Source organism: Notolepis coatsorum (assembly GCF_963971535.1).
Source record: "Notolepis coatsorum genome assembly, chromosome: 12".
NCBI lineage: Eukaryota > Metazoa > Chordata > Actinopteri > Aulopiformes > Paralepididae > Notolepis > Notolepis coatsorum.
The window spans coordinates 122,383,774-122,409,566 of NC_140176.1; the positions used below are offsets into that span (position 1 = coordinate 122,383,774).

The following is a 25,793-nucleotide window of genomic DNA, read 5'->3' on the forward strand; positions in this document are numbered from 1 at the left end:
CCATTACCGGATAAATATATATATATAATTAGTAAACTGTCGGGGGCATTTTGTGCCCCCCTTAACTGATTTTCAAGGGCATTTTGTCCATTTTCAAGGGCATTATGCCCCAAGCCCCCGTTAATTTCGAACCCTGGGTCCAGGTGCAGCTCCGGAGAATTCTGGCCGTAGCTGGAGGCTACTAGAGTACACACAGACAGTGGAGCTTGTTGCGTGGTGGCGATGTCTCGCAGATAATACCAGTACAAGTCTAATTATATAATATATATATTTTATAAAAATAAAAAATATATATAAAATAAAAAATTTTTTTTTATCAAAAACGATGATACCGTGATATATACCGTTACCGTCTATGCTTCAAATTATACCGTGATATAAATTTTAGACCATACCGTCCACCCCTAGTCTGTTCATCTCACTTCAATCATTTTTATTGCAGAACATGGTATTTTCTCAAGCAGACAGATGTAAACACTGTGTTGCATGTACCTGACAAACTGAACTGTTTGTATTACAGTCATATTCCAACTTAACTGAATGCACATGTGTGTGTGGGTGTGGACTACTGTACTATTACAGGTATTGAAATGAACAATGCAACTTCCTTATACAAAATAATATATATATATTTTTTTTAATAAATAATTAAATATCGATACTTGGCGTCCCTGTATCGATACAGTATCGGCACGCAAAGTATCGCGATACTACTACGCAGGGCTCTACAGTGCGACCATATTGCTCGCATATGCCCCTAAAAATATGTGTGCGAACCTCAAAAACCAATTACGCGCACGGTGTGCCACTGCAGATTACAGCCTTCAGTCGTACTTTTTATTTCTCTGCTGAGAATCGTTAAAAAACTACAAGTCCCACATTGCACTCAAGCCAACGGTCCAATCACAGTAGAGTGAAGTGACTGGTTTCATGGGAAATAAAGCAAACGACCAATCGGAAGCTCTCATTTTGCTTGTTTACTTCCTGAAACTCCGCCATTGCGATCAGGGCTCTCGTTTTCCGAGACACTAACTTATTATAGTATCTCTCTTACCAATAGCAATAGATTTTAGAACACCTAGATTTATCGATAGCAATAGTAATATAACGTTAATGCAACAAAACGAATGCCTTGCTTTGTTAATCATAACATTGATGCAGTAGCGTATGTCGGTGTGTTGGCTGTAACGGACATGACAATAACATAACGTGTACACATTAAAATTGCGATAATCGATTCTAACATTTTCAAATCGATGCAGTTGAATTTCCCCCTTAGGATCGATGCATTGTTACACCCCTACACCAAAGTCACTGGCCCACTGTGTATCTGTGTGTATAATAACTTGGCTAGCGTTATCAACAGCAGAGATGGGCAATAGGGTCCAGCTGCAGCGCCGGACGGCCGGAGTGCAAGCGGTGTGATTTAATTGGCAGACTCGACTGTCAATCAATGGTCTACCTGACACGCAAACTCATAAACAATGTTTCTGTACTGGAGGTGTACAGTATTTCAATAGGCAACCCTGAAAGGATTATTTTTCTAGAAGAGCAACACAGCCAAAACATAGGCATTGTATGCATAAAAGGGGCAAAAGCTAAAGTTACGTGACTGAACCTTTTGTAGCAGTAGTTTGATTTGATAGTTTATTTGATAGGGACAGCACATGTACATCAAGTACAAAATGTAAACATGCAGGGTTGTAGCAAGAGCTAATTTACACACATGCACGCACAGTACAAATATACATTTATTTTTGAAAAAATTAAATAAACTCTGTTACTTGAAATATTTTCACTGTGCTCCTAAATATTTTTGGGTGCTCCTAAACTTTTTCATTTAGGAGCACATGTGCTCCTTGGTAAAAAGGTTAGCGTAGAGTCCTGCTACGTATCGATATTTTCCCCCACCCCTAGTGACTACGTGACCACTGACCACTGCTTTTCATTTATCTATTTAACTGTATTAAACAATATAAAACGAATTGGCCATAATTGACTGAGCAAACTAATGCTTACTGCTGTAATCTACTAATAACCAGGGGAGGAAATTAGGCCACTTTACTGGCCAAATGCTAGTATTTTTTACGTTTGGCTGGTAAAAAAAATCTGATACTCGCCAGTTGGCTGGTAAGCCAAAAAGTTAAGTTTCCTCCCCTGCTGGCGAGTATACAAAAAAATAAAACATTCTGCAATCACTGCACTGGCAAACGGTGCGCGTCTTCTGAGTGTTCGCTTTAGTTGACAGTGCCACGAGAGCACTGCACAAGACCACCCGCGGACATATAATGTTTAATAAACGTTTGCGCAGTACTGGCCAACCCGCGGACATATAATAATAAAAGTCCCGCGGTACTAGGCTAGCCATCAGGAGCACTCGCAAACAGATAACGTTAAACACAGCAGAAGATGGAAAACAGACAGACTGACCAACGGGGAACTGCATCCAACCCTAGTACAACCCTCGAGTATAAGTTACTAAGGACACATTTAAATCACAGAGGTGTAATGTTAGTCTACTGGAACTGTATACTGTGGGTAGCTTCTAGTTAGCGTTTTAGCTATAGCTGCTTGCTAGCTAACGTTAGCCCTGTGTGCTCAAAGCAGCCAGCTAGGTGTATCTGTTATGACTATAATGTTTCCAAAAAAGCACCGGACTACGACGTAAGGTTAGACATTTTATTTCATGCTCAAAAGCCCCTGGCTTGCACATCGCAGTCACGAAAGGGGCTAGCTCAACCAGTGCACTGTGCACAACAGCACACCAACCCAACTGACGTTACCACAACACTTGACGGTACTTCACAGCACTGTCGTAAGACCACCGTGCTGTCTTAAAGGCACAGTGTGCCTACCCAGATGCATACACAACATTGACGCGGCTTGACATACAAAGAAGTAATTATCACAATTAGCGATTTTTTTGTCTGGTAAAAAATCTGTTTGTCTGGTAAAAAAAAATCAGATACTCGCCAGTTGGCTGGTAAGCCAAAAAGTTAGTTTCCTCCCCTGCTAATAACACTTAAGTAAATCTGAAGATTATTATATAGCAGACAGATGCCTTGGAGGATAAGTCGTGGACAACTGTAGCGTGTGCTTGTTTATACATAACCCCTTTCATGACTGTGATGCTTGAATACAGGGGCAGGGCTTGCATCACAGTCATGAAAGTCTAGTTTATACAGAGCTGGTGGTATGACTTGCTGGCTGAAATACGGACGAGGGAATGAATGAATGAAAACTTTATTAACAGATTGCAGAATGGGTACAATACAGTACGGCTCAATACACACAATTGTTAAGGGAGAAAGACGTTTGTCTTGTTTACATCAGGGGCCCCCATTTTCAATTCATAGTGCTAGGTAGCGGGGCTATATTACTTTTAACATGTGCTTAAACCCAGTGTTCTCGACAACGGAGTATGGTCGCAGATCTGCTGCTATAAAAACACATTTTTGTTATTGCTGTGGCCCGGTCTGAATTAATAGCGAGATGCTTCTTGAATGCAACGGGGAGCTGGGTTTGCACTAGGATCTGTTTCTTCCGTGTACCAGTGATATTCACATTCGGGTGATGCCGTTTCAAATGCGTGATAAAGTTTGCAATAAAGTTGAACAATGACATGGCTCTGGCTTGTCAGTTAGTATTGACTCGCCATACTAAAGCTAATATGCTATGCTGAATTACAGCTCTCGTTCAGTGTAGCTGCGCGCTGCGTGGGATGAACAAACAACATCCGGTTAGTTGTGCACATTATATTAGGGCCGGGGGGATTTAAGTTCCGCAAAAAAAAGGTTCCGTACCATTGCAATCGTTCGGTGCACTGGTGTACTGTACCGGAGGACCACATTGAGGCGGTACAGTACGTATTCGCGTACCGTTACACCCCTAGTGTGAGTAATTAATCGATTACTCGTAGCTATGAGAAAAATCGATCTTAAATTATTAATTTGTATGAAAAAAAAGATATTAAAATATATATATATATTTTTTTTACATATTTGTTTCACATGTATGTGTAAGATTATAACTGTTTGTTGGTTTCCTTAAACATATATGTGAATGAACAATTAAGTATAAAAACAAAAAGAAAAAAGAAAATGATATATATAAGTTTTTTTCCCCCTTTTCGAGTAATACACGATCACTCGAGTATAGCATGCGATCAATCGATCTGGACTTTTCTTAACCCTTTCACTGCCACACACCAGAAGGTTAGTCCTTTACTATCACACAACCGACGGCGATGCTCCATCATTAGCTCCGCATCCGCGGAGAGCTATGTGTGATGGTAAAGGGCTAACCTTCTGTATCGTCACAGTGAAAGGGTTAACCGGCTGTTAAAAATGCCCATCATCCCTACTTGGTATGAGCTTGTTCTCGGGTGGTGGTGGTGGGGTCTCTGTGCTGCGTGTAACCCCTCCTCCTCTGCCCCCCCCCTCCCAGCTCCGCCCTGGACAACCAGAACGGCTCGCGCGTGGCCATCAAGAAGATCAGTCCGTTTGAGCACCAGACGTACTGCCAGCGCACACTGCGGGAGATCAAGATCCTGCTGCGCTTCCACCACGAGAACATCATCGGCATCAACGACATCCTCAGGGCGCGCCGCCTCGAGTGCATGAGGGACGTGTATCCTTTTACCCCCCCCCCCCCAACCCTAACCCAGAGGGAGGCTGAGAGAGTTACACTAACCCAGAGGGAGACTGAGAGAGAGAGTTACACTAACCCAGAGGGAGGCTGAGAGAGAGAGTTACACTAACCCAGAGGGAGGCTGAGAGAGTTACACTAACCCAGAGGGAGGCTGAGAGAGTTACACTAACCCAGAGGGAGGCTGAGAGAGTTACACTAACCCAGAGGGAGGCTGAGAGAGTTACACTAACCCAGAGGGAGGCTGAGAGAGTTACACTAACCCAGAGGGAGGCTGAGAGAGTTACACTAACCCAGAGGGAGACTGAGAGAGTTACACTAACCCAGAGGGAGGCTGAGAGAGAGAGTTACACTAACCCAGAGGGAGACTGAGAGAGAGAGTTACACTAACCCAGAGGGAGACTGAGAGAGTTACACTAACCCAGAGGGAGGCTGAGAGAGTTACACTAACCCAGAGGGAGGCTGAGAGAGTTACACTAACCCAGAGGGAGACTGAGAGAGTTACACTAACCCAGAGGGAGGCTGAGAGAGTTACACTAACCCAGAGGGAGACTGAGAGAGTTACACTAACCCAGAGGGAGACTGAGAGAGTTACACTAACCCAGAGGGAGGCTGAGAGAGTTACACTAACCCAGAGGGAGGCTGAGAGAGTTACACTAACCCAGAGGGAGACTGAGAGAGTTACACTAACCCAGAGGGAGGCTGAGAGAGAGAGTTACACTAACCCAGAGGGAGGCTGAGAGAGTTACACTAACCCAGAGGGAGACTGAGAGAGTTACACTAACCCAGAGGGAGACTGAGAGAGAGAGTTACACTAACCCAGAGGGAGACTGAGAGAGTTACACTAACCCAGAGGGAGGCTGAGAGAGTTACACTAACCCAGAGGGAGGCTGAGAGAGTTACACTAACCCAGAGGGAGACTGAGAGAGTTACACTAACCCAGAGGGAGGCTGAGAGAGAGAGTTACACTAACCCAGAGGGAGGCTGAGAGAGTTACACTAACCCAGAGGGAGGCTGAGAGAGTTACACTAACCCAGAGGGAGACTGAGAGAGTTACACTAACCCAGAGGGAGGCTGAGAGAGTTACACTAACCCAGAGGGAGGCTGAGAGAGAGAGTTACACTAACCCAGAGGGAGACTGAGAGAGTTACACTAACCCAGAGGGAGGCTGAGAGAGTTACACTAACCCAGAGGGAGGCTGAGAGAGTTACACTAACCCAGAGGGAGGCTGAGAGAGTTACACTAACCCAGAGGGAGGCTGAGAGAGTTACACTAACCCAGAGGGAGGCTGAGAGAGTTACACTAACCCAGAGGGAGACTGAGAGAGTTACACTAACCCAGAGGGAGGCTGAGAGAGTTACACTAACCCAGAGGGAGACTGAGAGAGTTACACTAACCCAGAGGGAGACTGAGAGAGTTACACTAACCCAGAGGGAGGCTGAGAGAGTTACACTAACCCAGAGGGAGACTGAGAGAGTTACACTAACCCAGAGGGAGACTGAGAGTTACACTAACCCAGAGGGAGGCTGAGAGAGTTACACTAACCCAGAGGGAGGCTGAGAGAGTTACACTAACCCAGAGGGAGGCTGAGAGAGTTACACTAACCCAGAGGGAGACTGAGAGAGTTACACTAACCCAGAGGGAGACTGAGAGAGTTACACTAACCCAGAGGGAGGCTGAGAGAGTTACACTAACCCAGAGGGAGACTGAGAGAGTTACACTAACCCAGAGGGAGGCTGAGAGAGTTACACTAACCCAGAGGGAGGCTGAGAGAGTAGACCTGTGTCGACCAATCGATAGGAAGCTCTTTGGAGTGATGTCTGTATGAGTCAGGTGGTTTAAAGTGACGTCTGTATGAGTGAGGTGGTTTAAAGTGATGTCTGTATGAGTGAGGTTTGTGTGTGTATGTGTGTTGGGGATCAAGCAGGGATCAAATGGCAACTGGTTAGTGTGCTCCCTACAGGCTGTTTAGTGTGCTCCCTACAGGCTGTTTAGTGTGCTACCTACAGGCTGTTTAGTGTGCTCCCTACAGGCTGTTTAGTGTGCTCCCTACAAGCTGTTTAGTGTGCTCCCTACAGGCTGTTTAGTGTGCTCCCTACAGGCTGTTTAGTGTGCTCCCTACAGGCTGTTTAGTGTGCTCCCTACAAGCTGTTTAGTGTGCTCCCTACAAGCTGTTTAGTGTGCTCCCTACAAGCTGTTTAGTGTGCTCCCTACAAGCTGTTTAGTGTGCTCCCTACAGGCTGTTTAGTGTGCTCCCTACAGGCTGTTTAGTGTGCTCCCTACAAGCTGTTTAGTGTGCTCCCTACAAGCTGTTTAGTGTGCTCCCTACAGGCTGTTTAGTGTGCTCCCTACAGGCTGTTTAGTGTGCTCCCTACAAGCTGTTTAGTGTGCTCCCTACAAGCTGTTTAGTGTGCTCCCTACAGGCTGTTTAGTGTGCTCCCTACAGGCTGTTTAGTGTGCTCCCTACAAGCTGTTTAGTGTGCTCCCTACAGGCTGTTTAGTGTGCTCCCTACAAGCTGTTTAGTGTGCTCCCTACAGGCTGTTTAGTGTGCTCCCTACAGGCTGTTTAGTGTGCTCCCTACAAGCTGTTTAGTGTGCTCCCTACAAGCTGTTTAGTGTGCTCCCTACAGGCTGTTTAGTGTGCTCCCTACAAGCTGTTTAGTGTGCTCCCTACAAGCTGTTTAGTGTGCTCCCTACAGGCTGTTTAGTGTGCTCCCTACAGGCTGTTTAGTGTGCTCCCTACAAGCTGTTTAGTGTGCTCCCTACAGGCTGTTTAGTGTGCTCCCTACAGGCTGTTTAGTGTGCTCCCTACAAGCTGTTTAGTGTGCTCCCTACAAGCTGTTTAGTGTGCTCCCTACAGGCTGTTTAGTGTGCTCCCTACAGGCTGTTTAGTGTGCTCCCTACAAGCTGTTTAGTGTGCTCCCTACAGGCTGTTTAGTGTGCTCCCTACAGGCTGTTTAGTGTGCTCCCTACAAGCTGTTTAGTGTGCTCCCTACAAGCTGTTTAGTGTGCTCCCTACAGGCTGTTTAGTGTGCTCCCTACAGGCTGTTTAGTGTGCTCCCTACAGGCTGTTTAGTGTGCTCCCTACAAGCTGTTTAGTGTGCTCCCTACAGGCTGTTTAGTGTGCTCCCTACAGGCTGTTTAGTGTGCTCCCTACAAGCTGTTTAGTGTGCTCCCTACAGGCTGTTTAGTGTGCTCCCTACAGGCTGTTTAGTGTGCTCCCTACAGGCTGTTTAGTGTGCTCCCTACAGGCTGTTTAGTGTGCTCCCTACAGGGTGTTTAGTGTGCTCCCTACAAGCTGTTTAGTGTGCTCCCTACAGGCTGTTTAGTGTGCTCCCTACAGGCTGTTTAGTGTGCTCCCTACAGGCTGTTTAGTGTGCTCCCTACAGGCTGTTTAGTGTGCTCCCTACAAGCTGTTTAGTGTGCTCCCTACAAGCTGTTTAGTGTGCTCCCTACAGGCTGTTTAGTGTGCTCCCTACAGGCTGTTTAGTGTGCTCCCTACAAGCTGTTTAGTGTGCTCCCTACAGGCTGTTTAGTGTGCTCCCTACAGGCTGTTTAGTGTGCTCCCTACAGGCTGTTTAGTGTGCTCCCTACAGGCTGTTTAGTGTGCTCCCTACAGGCTGTTTAGTGTGCTCCCTACAGGCTGTTTAGTGTGCTCCCTACAAGCTGTTTAGTGTGCTCCCTACAAGCTGTTTAGTGTGCTCTCTACAGGCTGTTTAGTGTGCTCCCTACAGGCTGTTTAGTGTGCTCCCTACAGGCTGTTTAGTGTGCTCCCTACAGGCTGTTTAGTGTGCTCCCTACAAGCTGTTTAGTGTGCTCCCTACAGGCTGTTTAGTGTGCTCCCTACAAGCTGTTTAGTGTGCTCCCTACAAGCTGTTTAGTGTGCTCCCTACAGGCTGTTTAGTGTGCTCCCTACAGGCTGTTTAGTGTGCTCCCTACAGGCTGTTTAGTGTGCTCCCTACAAGCTGTTTAGTGTGCTCCCTACAAGCTGTTTAGTGTGCTCCCTACAAGCTGTTTAGTGTGCTCCCTACAGGCTGTTTAGTGTGCTCCCTACAAGCTGTTTAGTGTGCTCCCTACAAGCTGTTTAGTGTGCTCCCTACAGGCTGTTTAGTGTGCTCCCTACAGGCTGTTTAGTGTGCTCCCTACAAGCTGTTTAGTGTGCTCCCTACAAGCTGTTTAGTGTGCTCCCTACAGGCTGTTTAGTGTGCTCCCTACAAGCTGTTTAGTGTGCTCCCTACAAGCTGTTTAGTGTGCTCCCTACAGGCTGTTTAGTGTGCTCCCTACAAGCTGTTTAGTGTGCTCCCTACAGGCTGTTTAGTGTGCTCCCTACAGGCTGTTTAGTGTGCTCCCTACAAGCTGTTTAGTGTGCTCCCTACAGGCTGTTTAGTGTGCTCCCTACAAGCTGTTTAGTGTGCTCCCTACAGGCTGTTTAGTGTGCTCCCTACAAGCTGTTTAGTGTGCTCCCTACAGGCTGTTTAGTGTGCTCCCTACAGGCTGTTTAGTGTGCTCCCTACAGGCTGTTTAGTGTGCTCCCTACAGGCTGTTTAGTGTGCTCCCTACAAGCTGTTTAGTGTGCTCCCTACAGGCTGTTTAGTGTGCTCCCTACAAGCTGTTTAGTGTGCTCCCTACAAGCTGTTTAGTGTGCTCCCTACAAGCTGTTTAGTGTGCTCCCTACAGGCTGTTTAGTGTGCTCCCTACAAGCTGTTTAGTGTGCTCCCTACAAGCTGTTTAGTGTGCTCCCTACAGGCTGTTTAGTGTGCTCCCTACAGGCTGTTTAGTGTGCTCCCTACAGGCTGTTTAGTGTGCTCCCTACAAGCTGTTTAGTGTGCTCCCTACAGGCTGTTTAGTGTGCTCCCTACAGGCTGTTTAGTGTGCTCCCTACAAGCTGTTTAGTGTGCTCCCTACAGGCTGTTTAGTGTGCTCCCTACAAGCTGTTTAGTGTGCTCCCTACAAGCTGTTTAGTGTGCTCCCTACAGGCTGTTTAGTGTGCTCCCTACAAGCTGTTTAGTGTGCTCCCTACAGGCTGTTTAGTGTGCTCCCTACAGGCTGTTTAGTGTGCTCCCTACAAGCTGTTTAGTGTGCTCCCTACAGGCTGTTTAGTGTGCTCCCTACAAGCTGTTTAGTGTGCTCCCTACAAGCTGTTTAGTGTGCTCCCTACAAGCTGTTTAGTGTGCTCCCTGCAGGCTGTTTAGTGTGCTCCCTACAGGCTGTTTAGTGTGCTCCCTACAGGCTGTTTAGTGTGCTCCCTACAGGCTGTTTAGTGTGCTCCCTACAAGCTGTTTAGTGTGCTCCCTACAAGCTGTTTAGTGTGCTCCCTACAGGCTGTTTAGTGTGCTCCCTACAGGCTGTTTAGTGTGCTCCCTACAGGCTGTTTAGTGTGCTCCCTACAAGCTGTTTAGTGTGCTCCCTACAGGCTGTTTAGTGTGCTCCCTACAAGCTGTTTAGTGTGCTCCCTACAAGCTGTTTAGTGTGCTCCCTACAAGCTGTTTAGTGTGCTCCCTACAGGCTGTTTAGTGTGCTCCCTACAGGCTGTTTAGTGTGCTCCCTACAGGCTGTTTAGTGTGCTCCCTACAAGCTGTTTAGTGTGCTCCCTACAAGCTGTTTAGTGTGCTCCCTACAAGCTGTTTAGTGTGCTCCCTACAAGCTGTTTAGTGTGCTCCCTACAGGCTGTTTAGTGTGCTCCCTACAGGCTGTTTAGTGTGCTCCCTACAGGCTGTTTAGTGTGCTCCCTACAGGCTGTTTAGTGTGCTCCCTACAAGCTGTTTAGTGTGCTCCCTACAGGCTGTTTAGTGTGCTCCCTACAGGCTGTTTAGTGTGCTCCCTACAGGCTGTTTAGTGTGCTCCCTACAGGCTGTTTAGTGTGCTCCCTACAGGCTGTTTAGTGTGCTCCCTACAAGCTGTTTAGTGTGCTCCCTACAGGCTGTTTAGTGTGCTCCCTACAAGCTGTTTAGTGTGCTCCCTACAAGCTGTTTAGTGTGCTCCCTACAGGCTGTTTAGTGTGCTCCCTACAGGCTGTTTAGTGTGCTCCCTACAAGCTGTTTAGTGTGCTCCCTACAGGCTGTTTAGTGTGCTCCCTACAGGCTGTTTAGTGTGCTCCCTACAGGCTGTTTAGTGTGCTCCCTACAGGCTGTTTAGTGTGCTCCCTACAGGCTGTTTAGTGTGCTCCCTACAGGCTGTTTAGTGTGCTCCCTACAAGCTGTTTAGTGTGCTCCCTACAGGCTGTTTAGTGTGCTCCCTACAAGCTGTTTAGTGTGCTCCCTACAGGCTGTTTAGTGTGCTCCCTACAGGCTGTTTAGTGTGCTCCCTACAAGCTGTTTAGTGTGCTCCCTACAGGCTGTTTAGTGTGCTCCCTACAAGCTGTTTAGTGTGCTCCCTACAAGCTGTTTAGTGTGCTCCCTACAAGCTGTTTAGTGTGCTCCCTACAGGCTGTTTAGTGTGCTCCCTACAGGCTGTTTAGTGTGCTCCCTACAGGCTGTTTAGTGTGCTCCCTACAGGCTGTTTAGTGTGCTCCCTACAAGCTGGTTAGTGTGCTCCCTACAAGCTGTTTAGTGTGCTCCCTACAGGCTGTTTAGTGTGCTCCCTACAGGCTGTTTAGTGTGCTCCCTACAGGCTGTTTAGTGTGCTCCCTACAAGCTGTTTAGTGTGCTCCCTACAGGCTGTTTAGTGTGCTCCCTACAAGCTGTTTAGTGTGCTCCCTACAAGCTGTTTAGTGTGCTCCCTACAGGCTGTTTAGTGTGCTCCCTACAGGCTGTTTAGTGTGCTCCCTACAAGCTGTTTAGTGTGCTCCCTACAAGCTGTTTAGTGTGCTCCCTACAAGCTGTTTAGTGTGCTCCCTACAGGCTGTTTAGTGTGCTCCCTACAGGCTGTTTAGTGTGCTCCCTACAGGCTGTTTAGTGTGCTCCCTACAAGCTGTTTAGTGTGCTCCCTACGGGCTGTTTAGTGTGCTCCCTACTAGGGCTGGGCGATATAACGATAACGATAAATATCGCGATATATTTTAATAATCGATATCGAATATCGAAATTAAAAAAAAATCGAAAAATCGTTTTTTTTTTTTTATATATAATTTTTTTTTTTTTACCTGCAACAGGGCAGTTTTAAAACCAGAGACAGTGGACAGACTTGTCTTTCTTGCCTGCAACTTAAAGGTGTCATGCAGTGCTATTCCTAGCACTATTTGGGCAACTTTACACACTTCCTGTGAGTCTATGTAACACATGTGTAATTTTTATTCCAAAAATAATCAGTTTTATATTTCTAATCTTGTACTCAAAACCAGCATTTTTCAGCCTCATGAAAGCAGGCTATTATTGGCTTGGCTCCACCCACACTTTGATTGACAGCCACCCACCAAATAGCTCCGCCCATCTCCCCGTCATTCCATCCAGGTGGAGGTCTTATTGATTGATTGATTGATTGAAAACTTTATTAACAGATTGTAGAATGGGTACAATACAGTACAGCTCAATACACACAATTGTTAAGGGGATGCAGACCAGAGAAAGACTTTCGTCTTGTTTACATCAGGGTCCCCCCTTAGGTTTCAGGTTACATACAAATATGGTATGTCATAAATATAGAGATGTAGCAGTACTGTCTATCTATATATATATATGTTACCACTATTTGTAAAAGCCACAACCACGTTACCATATTTGTAATAATGTAAATCATTGTGTCGTTGTACATATTGTGTATACACCGTTAGAAGCTAACATAGGTTCCATCACTCTGAGAGTCCATGTTATGAACTATTACCACAGATATTTTCAGTTTTCAGGGTTGATCTAACAGTTTTGATTATGAAATCTCAGTCAAGGGTACCACAGGTCCTCTTCTCAGACCTGTGGGGCAAAGCACTGCACCATGCAAGCTACATGTCGCTGCATGTTGATCAATAGTAGCCCACTCGGTGCATCACAGTGGGCTACTATTGTGCTAACAACATGCTGCGACGTCTAGCTTGTTAGCCGGCATGAATACCCGATTTAAAATGGTTCTCTCCTCTTTGTATACCTTTGTCCTCACAAGTATTCTGCCAGGGAACTTATGGACACGACAATAGTAGTAGTTATAAGGTGTTTGAGCTTGTAACGTTAGTTAGCTCATAGCTATCGTGGTACACGAGAGCTATGAGCTAACTAACGTTACAAGCTCAAACGATAGCTATGAGCTAACTAACGTTACAAGCTCAAACACCTTATAACTACTACTATTGTCGTGTCCATAAGTTCCCTGGCAGAATAATTGTGAGGAAAAAGGTATACGAAGAGGAGAGAACCATTTTAAATCGGGCATTCATGCCGGCTAACAAGCTAGACGTCGGGGTATGTTGTTAGCACAATAGCTACCAAGCTAAGCTACGTTAGCTTCTAACGGTGTATACACAATATGTACAACGACACAATGATCAAACACCTTATAACTACTACTATTGTCGTATCCATAAGTTCCCTGGCAGAATACTTGTGAGGACAAAGGTATACAAAGAGGAGAGAACCATTTTAAATCGAGCACTCATGCCGGCCGACAAGCCGGACACCGCGGTTGTTGTTAGCACAATAGTAGCCCACTGTGATGCACCGAGTGGGCCACCATTGATCAACATGCAGCGATGTGTAGCGTGCATGATGCGTGTGCAGTACACAGGTCTGAGAAGAGGACCTGCACATGATAGCAACCGGGAGCGTCGCAGAGCATTCCTAGATCCACTTCAACCAGCCGAGCGTCGGGAGCTCCAGCAGCTTGTCGATGTGCTAATAGCCTGGAGCCAGCTACCGTTAGCTTGCAGAGGCTATTAGCACACCGACAAGCTGTGTAGCCAGCAGGCTGAATGCTCCGCGACGCTGGTTGAAGTGGATCTAGGTAGCCAGCAGGCTGAATGCTCCGCGACGCCCCCGGTTGCTAACGCCGGCCCCGGCTGGTGCTAACTAGCTAGCGATCGCTCCCGAGTCCCGAGAGCTAACGCCGGTCTGTCTGTCGAAGAATGGAGGCGGGCATTACTAAAACCACAGAGCCAATCACATCACCGTGCGCTATAAACAGCGCCCTGTGACGTGCACCAGGTCGTCAAATCAACATGACCTGATTTACTAGAGGCAAACAGGGGATGGGCTGTAGCTGAGGAATTCGTCAATATAGTATTTAGGCCCAAAAACACATTGATACGAACTCCTATTACTATAATACAATGCTAGAGACTGAAAAATGACATTTATAACGCATAGCCCCTTTAAAGTAATGGCTTTGCTTGTCCAAATGACAATACTGACCAAATTCAGATTTCTTTTTCTCTTGTCCATTTATTTTGTTTGCTTTCTAATTTAAAATACATTTTGAAACCGTCTGTACACAGTAGGCTATGTGTGCTAGCAGAACTAGACTCCAGTCACGAGTCACAGTGCACATGTGCGGTGGTTTGTCCACCAAAAAAGCACCAAAAGATTGAAAATAAACTAGCAGAGCCAGAACTGTTCAACTCCTCTGGAGCCACAGCCAGCAGAGAAGCCGGTTTACTTTAGCTTTTAAACCAGCTGCAGCCTGAGAACTGGAGTGTGAGGGGATGTAACACTAAAGATGGCGGCAATGACAAAGAATTGCTGCAAAATAAACATACATATGTTGTTAAAAAAAAATAAAAATTTTTATTTTTTTTTTATACTTATAACAATTCGATAATTATCGATATCGAGAAATAAAATAAAATTATCATATCGTTATCGCGATATGATTTTTTTCCATATCGCCCAGCCCTACTCCCTACAAGCTGTTTAGTGTGCTCCCTACAAGCTGTTTAGTGTGCTCCCTACAAGCTGTTTAGTGTGCTCCCTACAGGCTGTTTAGTGTGCTCCCTACAAGCTGTTTAGTGTGCTCCCTACAGGCTGTTTAGTGTGCTCCCTACAGGCTGTTTAGTGTGCTCCCTACAAGCTGTTTAGTGTGCTCCCTACAGGCTGTTTAGTGTGCTCCCTACAGGCTGTTTAGTGTGCTCCCTACAGGCTGTTTAGTGTGCTCCCTACAAGCTGTTTAGTGTGCTCCCTACAAGCTGTTTAGTGTGCTCCCTACAAGCTGTTTAGTGTGCTCCCTACAAGCTGTTTAGTGTGCTCCCTACAGGCTGTTTAGTGTGCTCCCTACAGGCTGTTTAGTGTGCTCCCTACAAGCTGTTTAGTGTGCTCCCTACAAGCTGTTTAGTGTGCTCCCTACAAGCTGTTTAGTGTGCTCCCTACAGGCTGTTTAGTGTGCTCCCTACAAGCTGTTTAGTGTGCTCCCTACAGGCTGTTTAGTGTGCTCCCTACAGGCTGTTTAGTGTGCTCCCTACAGGCTGTTTAGTGTGCTCCCTACAAGCTGTTTAGTGTGCTCCCTACAAGCTGTTTAGTGTGCTCCCTACAGGCTGTTTAGTGTGCTCCCTACAAGCTGTTTAGTGTGCTCCCTACAGGCTGTTTAGTGTGCTCCCTACAGGCTGTTTAGTGTGCTCCCTACAGGCTGTTTAGTGTGCTCCCTACAAGCTGTTTAGTGTGCTCCCTACAAGCTGTTTAGTGTGCTCCCTACAAGCTGTTTAGTGTGCTCCCTACAAGCTGTTTAGTGTGCTCCCTACAGGCTGTTTAGTGTGCTCCCTACAAGCTGTTTAGTGTGCTCCCTACAGGCTGTTTAGTGTGCTCCCTACAAGCTGTTTAGTGTGCTCCCTACAGGCTGTTTAGTGTGCTCCCTACAGGCTGTTTAGTGTGCTCCCTACAGGCTGTTTAGTGTGCTCCCTACAGGCTGTTTAGTGTGCTCCCTACAAGCTGTTTAGTGTGCTCCCTACAGGCTGTTTAGTGTGCTCCCTACAAGCTGTTTAGTGTGCTCCCTACAGGCTGTTTAGTGTGCTCCCTACAGGCTGTTTAGTGTGCTCCCTACAGGCTGTTTAGTGTGCTCCCTACAGGCTGTTTAGTGTGCTCCCTACAGGCTGTTTAGTGTGCTCCCTACAGGCTGTTTAGTGTGCTCCCTACAAGCTGTTTAGTGTGCTCCCTACAAGCTGTTTAGTGTGCTCCCTACAGGCTGTTTAGTGTGCTCCCTACAGGCTGTTTAGTGTGCTCCCTACAGGCTGTTTAGTGTGCTCCCTACAAGCTGTTTAGTGTGCTCCCTACAGTTCAATGTGCCTAGAAGCCAGTTGGTTCATTTGTGATTTGAAATAGGCTCCATCACTTTGTGCTCTTGTTTCTAGAACTTCTGTAGCAGGAACATTAGTGCTGTTATACTGAATAGAGAGAGAGACGGAGAGATGGAGAAAGAGAGAGAGATGGAGAGAGATTGAGAGAGAGAGAGAGAGCTGTTATACTGAATATCACAAGAGAGAGAGAGAGCTTAGGGCTGGGCGATAAAACTATAACGATAACTATCGCGATAAATTATTTCCTCGAAATAAACATGAAACGTGGTCGCAAAGTTTCGATATATCGATTTTCCAAGCTTGGCTCCGTTCCAATAGTATCTCCTCCGTTCAGCCTCGGCTCAACACACTCACTAACAACAACCAGCGTTACGTGATGACGTACTTACGCACAACAGCTAACAACCAATCAGTGAAGGAGATGGCCGAGACCCGGAAGGAGGTAGGACTCACTCAACAAGGCTTGCTAGGCTAATTAGCTTCCACGGCATTGTTTTATATATTTACGTGCCGAGTATGTGTGTGTTTTGAATTCTGAGGCCACGTTTATGGTAGTGTGGTATATACAGTGGACGCCGTTTCAATATATTGTGGCGGAAGAGAGTATTTTAGTGTCATATTTAGCACATTGTCATGGAATACTCCGCTTAGAACCAACAGGCTGGCTAGGTTAACTAGCTTGCACGTCGCTGTTTTTATATATTTACGTGCCGAGTATGTGTGTGTTTTGAATTCTGAGGCCACGTTTATGGTAGTGTGGGAATGGTCGTCGTTTCAATATATTGTGGCGGAAGAGAGTATTTTAGTGTCATATTTATTGTCATGAGATACTCCGCTTGTCGGCTAACGTGCGCAGACTGATGACGACATCAACTCGACTTGAGACATTCGCAGCAGCATAAGAAGTTAATTAAACTTGACGGACATTATATCGACGATAATTATCGATATCGAATTATATGAAAATTATTTTATAATTTTATCGCGATAACGTTTTTGGTCATATCGCCCAGCCCTAAGAGAGCTGTTATACTGAATATCAGAGAGAGAGAGAGAGAGAGACAGACAGAGAGAGAGAGAGAGAGAGAGAGAATTGATTTACCATTGCGCACATGTGGATGTTGAAACGATATACGGTGCAGCCCTGACGGGAGGGGCCCAGCGCACTGCCTGCTGCCCTGCCTGGTCGGTCTTTTAAAGGATCCGTTTCATCAAAGTTATCGATGGTTGTCGATGGCGAGGCCACTGCACCTCATGGAGCACGGTGCTTTGAGCCTCTAATGGGCGCCTTGGATGGTGTCTGCTATCAACCTGAAGGCATCACAAGACACCGCCTCCTCTGCAGCTGTTATTACCGTAATCTTCGCACTATAAGCCGCACCTGACTATAAGCCGCAGCAGCTAAATTGAATGATGTGTACATATATAAGCCGCACTGGACTATAAGCTGCAGGTGTTTTAATGTTTAATTACCAGGGTTCGTGCACAGAGGGGATTGTCGGGAAAGAGATGGCTGTTTGAGGAAGCTCCCATTTATGAACTTGCAGCAGCTGTGTGCCTGTGAGAGTTAAAGGTGGTGGACTGTAACCTGTAAAATCCATAGATTTAGGAGGTCCCCTAGTGGCCGTTAGCTGTAAAAAATAGCCACACCGTTATATAAGCCGCAGGGTCGGAAAAATGGGGGGGGAAAGGCATGGCTTATAGTAAAAAAATTACGGTAAATGGCCCGGCCTTTATCCTACATGGTTACAGTTCTAACCCATATAACAGCCATCCTACCTGCTTATAGTTCTAAACCATATAACAGCCATCCTACCTGCTTATAGTTCTAAATAGGCCTGCCGCGATAAGCAATAAATCGATTAATTGCCGCGATAATTAAAATTAATGCAATGATTTTGACGGGCGCGATTAATTGCTATTTGCGCGTTTGTTTTAATGAGGGAACCAGTCCAGTACCCCTCGTCAGTCACTCTCCGTGTGGGGGGGCCGCTGGCCTTACTACAGAGCACAGCACGGGAGCTCCGTGGGGCAGTAGCAACGCCACATATAGCTTAACTACATTTCTCAATAGTGTTGCTCCTTTTAACCAAATAGCGTTCTTTGTAGTGTAACGTTAGCTATTTTTAGACCCAAGTAGTTACTCCCTACTGCCCGGAGAAACTGGACTGCTAAATAAAGATTAAAGATCTAGCGTTGATGCTCATTCAATGCTATCAACATTAGCTAAATAGCTAACAAACGAAATACAACGTATAGCATAGCTACAACACAGAATAACGTTAATACAATTACATGCATCATTGTTTACAATGGACGGGTGGTCAAAGGACTGGACACAGGGACAAGTTAAACATGAATTAATTTATTATAACAGGTAATCGAGTTGCGCTCTCGTGCCTACACACCACAGGGCTATTCTATTATATACGGCTTTGGCGCTTCCTCCTCATCGTTGATTGCCTGTAGTAGCTGCATCTAACGTTAGTAGCTAACGTTAAAACTAACCTAAAGTTAGTTGTTCACCAACAATCTCAACATTTGTTTTATCATTAGCTCAAAAACACAGAACCGGACGAGATGCTGCTAGGATAATAACAACAATACTTCCGCTCCGGTCGGTGGGCTTCAAAATAAAAGTCTAAAACCGGAAAAGACGTAGCGGTGGGCTTCAAAATAAAAGTTTTGGGAAATTTCTCAAAAAAAAATTCTCTAACCGGTCGCAATAATATCGCTTATCGCGATATTTTCGGGGGCAATTAATCGCCCAGCAAAATGTGTTATCGTGGCAGGCCTAGTTCTAAACCATATAACAGCCATCCTACCTGCTTATAGTTCTAAACCATATAACAGCCATCCTACCTGCTTATAGTTCTAACCCATATAACAGCCATCCTACCTGCTTATAGTTCTAACCCATATAACAGCCATCCTACCTGCTTATAGTTCTAAACCATATAACAGCCATCCTACCTGCTTATAGTTCTAACCCATATAACAGCCATCCTACCTGCTTATAGTTCTAAACCATATAACAGCCATCCTACCTGCTTATAGTTCTAACCCATATAACAGCCATCCTACCTGCTTATAGTTCTAAACCATATAACAGCCATCCTACCTGCTTATAGTTCTAAACCATATAACGGCCATCCTACCTGCTTATAGTTCTAAACCATATAACAGCCATCCTACCTGCTTATAGTTCTAAACCTGCAACAATGAATCTTTTTTTTAATCTACTTTTTCTCCCCATTTTTCTATTTTTTTTCTCCCATCCCAATTTTGTATTATCCAATTCTTCCCTCCCCTGTCTCGAACGTTGCTACTAGTCGGCTGTAGTGAGGACAGAAGCCTTGCATCACGTGTCCCCTCCGGTACACGAGGAGGCAGCCGTCGCATCTTTTCACCTGCGCAGCACGATCTCTCAGTGGCGAGGAGTAACGCGTGGGAGGCTCACGCTGCCCCCGATACTTCCTGATTCTGCTGTACAGGCGCACCAACCGACCTGTAGGAGTCGCCGTCCACAACGTCCGATCCCCACCCACCGGCTTTCCCACCCCCTAATACTGCCAATTGTATTAGTATGAACGACCAGCCAAGTCGGAAGCAACGCGAGAGCTGGGCTCGAACCCAGCATCTCCTGCGTTAGTGGCGAGTAGGGCTGTCCCCGACTAAGGATTTGGATGGTCGACTAGGCTTGGCCAAAATTTGCCGTTAGTCGACTATTGGTCGAAGAAAAAAAAGAAGAAAAAAAATGTGTATCATTCCATTTGGGCTGTCGGGTGCTTAATATCTGAAGGAGTCGACTGAAGGCTTCTTCTCCTCTGCAAAAGCATGCAATTGGTCCACTGATGGATACATCTTGATATTTGTCTAGTCTAGTGTGTTTATTAGATGCGTGAAATCCTCTTTCAGTGCCTCTGTGCCTGTTTTCGTAGGCAGTTAGCCTCTGGTATGCGTGCCATTAGCGTTAGCCACGCTAATGGCACGCTAATGAAAATGATTAAAAAAATATATATTTTTAAAAAAATTTTTTTTATTATATTCGACTAAGAGGTTGGCCAGTCGACTACGGCTCCTTTCGACCGATTAGTCGACTAATCGATTAATAGGGGTCAGCCCTAGTGGCGAGCGCCTTGCCCACTGTGCCACTTAGCCGGGCAACAATGAATCTTGTATGGTGCTTTTGCTTTTCTACATAAGCCTTTCATTAACTGTAATGCATCGCATTATATTTGTAACCACCTAAGGTGTCTAATAATGGTTGGAAATACCACTTAACATGGACGTTTATTCGTTATTTAAATGGATCCCCATTAGCCGACGCCTATTAGTACAAGAATAATCTTAATTTTTTTCTTTGTGCAACTGAAACTAGTGTTCAATATTTTAGTCAAAAGGGAAAATGTCAGATTTCTAATCCCTCAGACGAGATGGCTAGGCTCTGTCCACCCGTTACCCTCCTTGATTTAGCGCCCCCTGCTGGCTCCTCGCAGCTACATCGTGCAGACACTGATGGAGACGGACCTGTACAAGCTGCTGAAGACCCAGAAGCTGAGCAACGACCACATCTGCTACTTCCTCTACCAGATCCTGAGAGGCCTCAAGTACATCCACTCAGCCAACGTGCTGCACCGCGACCTGAAGCCCTCCAACCTGCTCATCAACACCACCTGTGACCTCAAGGTCAGCCCCCACACACACACCATCACACCATCACACCTGCGACCTCAAGGTCAGCCCCCACACACACACACCATCACACCTGTGACCTCAAGGTCAGCCCCGCCCCCCACACACACACACCATCACACCTGCGACCTCAAGGTCAGCCCCCACACACACACACCATCACACCTGCGACCTCAAGGTCAGCCCCCACACACACACACCATCACACCTGCGACCTCAAGGTCAGCCCCCACACACACACACCATCACACCTGCGACCTCAAGGTCAGCCCCCACACACACACACCATCACACCTGTGACCTCAAGGTCAGCCCCGCCCCCCACACACACACACCATCACACCTGCGACCTCAAGGTCAGCCCCCACACACACACACCATCACACCTGCGACCTCAAGGTCAGCCCCCACACACACACACCATCACACCTGCGACCTCAAGGTCAGCCCCCACACACACACACCATCACACCTGCGACCTCAAGGTCAGCCCCCACACACACACACCATCACACCTGCGACCTCAAGGTCAGCCCCCACACACACACACCATCACACCTGTGACCTCAAGGTCAGCCCCGCCCCCCACACACACACACCATCACACCTGCGACCTCAAGGTCAGCCCCCACACACACACACACCATCACACCTGTGACCTCAAGGTCAGCCCCGCCCCCCACACACACACACCATCACACCTGCGACCTCAAGGTCAGCCCCCACACACACACACACCATCACACCTGTGACCTCAAGGTCAGCCCCGCCCCCCACACACACACACCATCACACCTGCGACCTCAAGGTCAGCCCCCACACACACACCATCACACCTGTGACCTCAAGGTCAGCCCCCACACACACACACCATCACACCATCACACCTGCGACCTCGAGGTCAGCCCCCACACACACACACACACCATCACACCTGCGACCTCAAGGTCAGCCCCCACACACACACACACCATCACACCTGTGACCTCAAGGTCAGCCCCCACACACACACACCATCACACCTGTGACCTCGAGGTCAGCCCCCACACACACACCATCACACCTGTGACCTCAAGGTCAGCCCCCACACACACACACACCATCACACCTGCGACCTCAAGGTCAGCCCCCACACACACACCATCACACCTGCGACCTCAAGGTCAGCCCCCACACACACACCATCACACCTGTGACCTCAAGGTCAGCCCCCACACACACACACCATCACACCTGCGACCTCGAGGTCAGCCCCCACACACACACCATCACACCTGCGACCTCAAGGTCAGCCCCCACACACACACACCATCACACCTGCGACCTCGAGGTCAGCCCCCACACACACACCATCACACCTGCGACCTCAAGGTCAGCCCCGCCCCCCACACACACCATCACACCTGTGACCTCGAGGTCAGCCCCCACACACACACCATCACACCTGCGACCTCAAGGTCAGCCCCCACACACACACCATCACACCTGTGACCTCAAGGTCAGCCCCCACACACACACACCATCACACCTGCGACCTCGAGGTCAGCCCCCACACACACACCATCACACCTGCGACCTCAAGGTCAGCCCCGCCCCCCACACACACCATCACACCTGTGACCTCAAGGTCAGCCCCGCCCCCACACACACACACACCATCACACCTGTGACCTCGAGGTCAGCCCCCACACACACACACACACCATCACACCTGTGACCTCGAGGTCAGCCCCCACACACACACACACACCATCACACCTGTGACCTCGAGGTCAGCCCCGCCCCCACACACACACACACCATCACACCTGTGACCTCAAGGTCAGCCCCGCCCCCACACACACACACACCATCACACCTGTGACCTCAAGGTCAGCCCCGCCCCCACACACACACACACCATCACACCTGCGACCTCAAGGTCAGCCCCGCCCCCCACACACACACCATCACACTTGTGACCTAGAGCTGTGTCCCCGAAGCCTGTTTTTGGGATTTGAACTTCGTCAGGGTTTTTCGAACCTTTATTTTTTTATTTTTTTGACCAGTCAGCTGGTTCTTTTAGCGTTTATCGCTTTTTTCTGGTCAAGCATGACCGACAGAAACAGGTTGAATAGGATATAGATCGGGGGAAAGACACTGAGAAAATACGGCGAGTCCGGGAGTCGAACTCGTGTACCCCCGATCCGTGACGCGAGCGGTTGTCCCCGACGCCGAAATAGCGTCCGAGGTACGCGGTGAGCTACTGGAGCTCCCCTCGAACCTTTATTTTTAAAATAAATATATATAATTTTTTTTATCCTCAACTAAATCCTCAATTTGAATAAAGTGATTAATCTGATTCAATTAGTCTAAAAAAATATTAATCTTAATCAGCTTTCTATAATATAACTCATCAGTTTCGTCAACATAAATAATCACGGTTGGTACGAAAGTGATGGTGACGTCTTGATGGAGCGCCAAGCGGATGCAGATAGGCTACATCATTTATGATGTTTTATTAAAATTTTTATGACTAGTTATATATAATAGTATAATATTAGTGTAGCCTAATCTTTATCTGCGACTGTGAAGAAAACCCCCATTGGTTTAAACAGAATGAATAGACGCATACAAAATAATTATATATTAAAGGGGACCTGCATTGCTATTCCTAGCACTATTTGGGCAACTTTACACAATTCCTGTGAGTCTATTGAAGACATCTGTAAGGTTTTTTTCAAAAAAATTCATAGTTTTATATTTCTTATCAAGTACTCAAAAGCATCATTTTCCAGCCTCAGGATTTCAGGCTATTTTTGGATGGGCTCCGCCCATACTAGCAGAATGCTTTGAGTGACAGCCACCCACCAAATAGTTCTGGCCATACTACTCTACTAACGCCAAAGTGAACCTAATACACAAACAAATATGGCTCGATACAATACAATCCACAAAGGGATGACACCGAAGCAGGTACCCATGCCATACGATTTTGGGAAAACAAATGCCCGGAAGAATAAGATTGCTCTCCCAATCCGTCTAACACACACACGGCACTTGTACTAATGACGTTAGTTAGGAACATAATCATTCATTCGCAATACACACAAGTAGGTCTACATATATACAACGAAGCACAGAGCTAAGAACGTTAGCTAAGCTAGCTTGCTCTCTCAGTCCGTCTAACAAACACACATACGCGCACACACACACACAGTGCTTGCACTAACGTTAGACTGTCTTGGCGCACAAACACGGAAGAGTACCGTAATACACAAACGGATGAATGAACGAGGTCCTACTGCTAATTAACTAATTACGATGTACTGTATGTACTTACTGATTCGATGCTTTCTTTCGGTCTCAAAGACTTACAGGCTAAGTTCCCTTATGGAAGCATAAAGTCCCTCGTCTTTGCAAAAATCCAAAAACGAACTTGGTCCATTGCTGGCAAAGCACGGATCCTCAAATGTGCAAAGACGTATTAGCAGCTTTGCAGCCAGGAACAGCACATGGCCTGCGTGTTTTGCTCATATTATTTACGTTAGGCTAAGTCACTGCACTTTGGTCTGCTCTAGGTAGATTGTGTGCGGGCATTGGCTGCAACCACAGAGCCAATCGGATCACTATCCGCTTCCCCAGCGCCACGTGACGTCACCATGCGAGTCAAATCAGAACGACCTGATTAAATGGAGCAGGAAATGAATGACCTGAATGACGGCAATCCGCCAATATGGTATTTAGAGACACAGACACATTGATACTAACTCCTATTACTATAATACAATGCTAGACACTGAAACAAGACATTATAATGCATGTCACCTTTAAAAATAAAAAATGCAAAATGTGAATGTTCTTTAGAATTCGAACGCCAACGTAACGAATGAAGGTCCGAACGTGTGACCTCGAGGTCAGCCCCGCCCCCCACACACACCTGTGACCTGAATGTACTGAATTGTTATTTATTATTAAAATTAAATAAAAAGAATAATAATAAAAAAAAAAAAATGTATTGTCACCGATACCCGATCTACCTATTTTAGTCATATCGGGGCCGATATCAATATCGGATCGGTGCATCCCTAATTGTAGTATTAGTGACAATCGAACCGTAAACAAGGAGGCCTATTAACACATTGTGCGCCAAAAACGTGATAATTCGTTATTGCCCGCCATGCGTTGTGCGCCAACAACTAATAAACACGTTTTTGGGATCAATATTTCATTTTTTCACCATGGCATTCATAATTCATCCAGCCTCCCTCCGGGATTGCAGCTGAACCCTGTACCCTGATTTTGCAACGCCTCAATACCGCCGCCTGGTGGATGTCGGGCGAGTTATACTCCAAGCCAAACCGGAAGTGGCGCTCGGTGCATCGAGGAAATTCCTCCGGCAGTAATATCTTGTAACGTGGGTCTAGATACACTAGTGCATGGGATCGCTTTCGAAACGCAATAATCAATATGATTTCGGCGTTTATTGCGTCATACAAACGGGAAATGGATCTAGCAGATCGACGTCAAATAATTGGAATATTTTTCCTCCATCTCATCGGCGAACTGTAAGAGGAATATAACGTTATTTTCAGCCCGATTGTTTATTCATTTCACGGCAATCCATCTGATCAACATATCAACCCATACTAAATAAAGCCGTTACTGACGATCAAGGAATTATAAACGCCCCCCCCCCCCTTTCCTTCACGCATGATGAAGCATAATGTATACCGATCATATACATTTGAATTTTTTAATATAGCATGTATATGAAAGAAACGCCAATCGATAATCTATCATATGCGTCAGGGCCTATAACTAGCGTTTTAGGAATTACTGCAGAAAACCTTAAAAACATACTTATATTCTCGACGGTATTAACACAACAATGTATGAATGAAAAAATATAACGTTCCCACATCCGGAACGATAGATACCCGATGTTGAATGGGCCATAGTAATGTCGATATAGCTATAATATTTAAAAAGTTATAGCCCTGCAAAGAAGGTAAACATCTCCATAGGGTTACAGCGGTGGCAGACTGGGCATAAGGATGGGCATACTGCGTGGCAGACGATGTGTTAAGATTTTGATCCTAATATGAAAGACTGTGATTTCATGTTCTCATATGTTGCCTTTGTCTATTTTGCTGCTGTCTATTGTATGCTCATTTTATGCCTAATTTTATGTCTGCACTTTATGCATTGCTCTTGATCTGTCAATTTTGTGCTATGCCTTTTTTACTGCTGTGAAGCACTTTGAGCTGCAATTCTTGAAAAAAAATTATGAAAGGTGCTATACAAATAAGCTTTATTATTATTTGTA

General features: G+C 46.4%; 1 protein-coding gene across 1 annotated transcript in view; it reads left to right on the top strand.

Annotated features, from left to right (window-relative positions):
* mapk3 (mitogen-activated protein kinase 3) overlaps positions 1–25,793 on the top strand; it is a 101,382-nt gene that overhangs the window by 20,530 nt on the left and 55,059 nt on the right. Inside the window, exons 2-3 of the mRNA XM_084326192.1 lie at positions 4,447–4,629; positions 20,290–20,479. Of these exons, the coding sequence (XP_084182318.1) occupies positions 4,447–4,629; positions 20,290–20,479 (373 nt within the window). The remainder of the gene's footprint in view (positions 1–4,446; positions 4,630–20,289; positions 20,480–25,793) is intronic.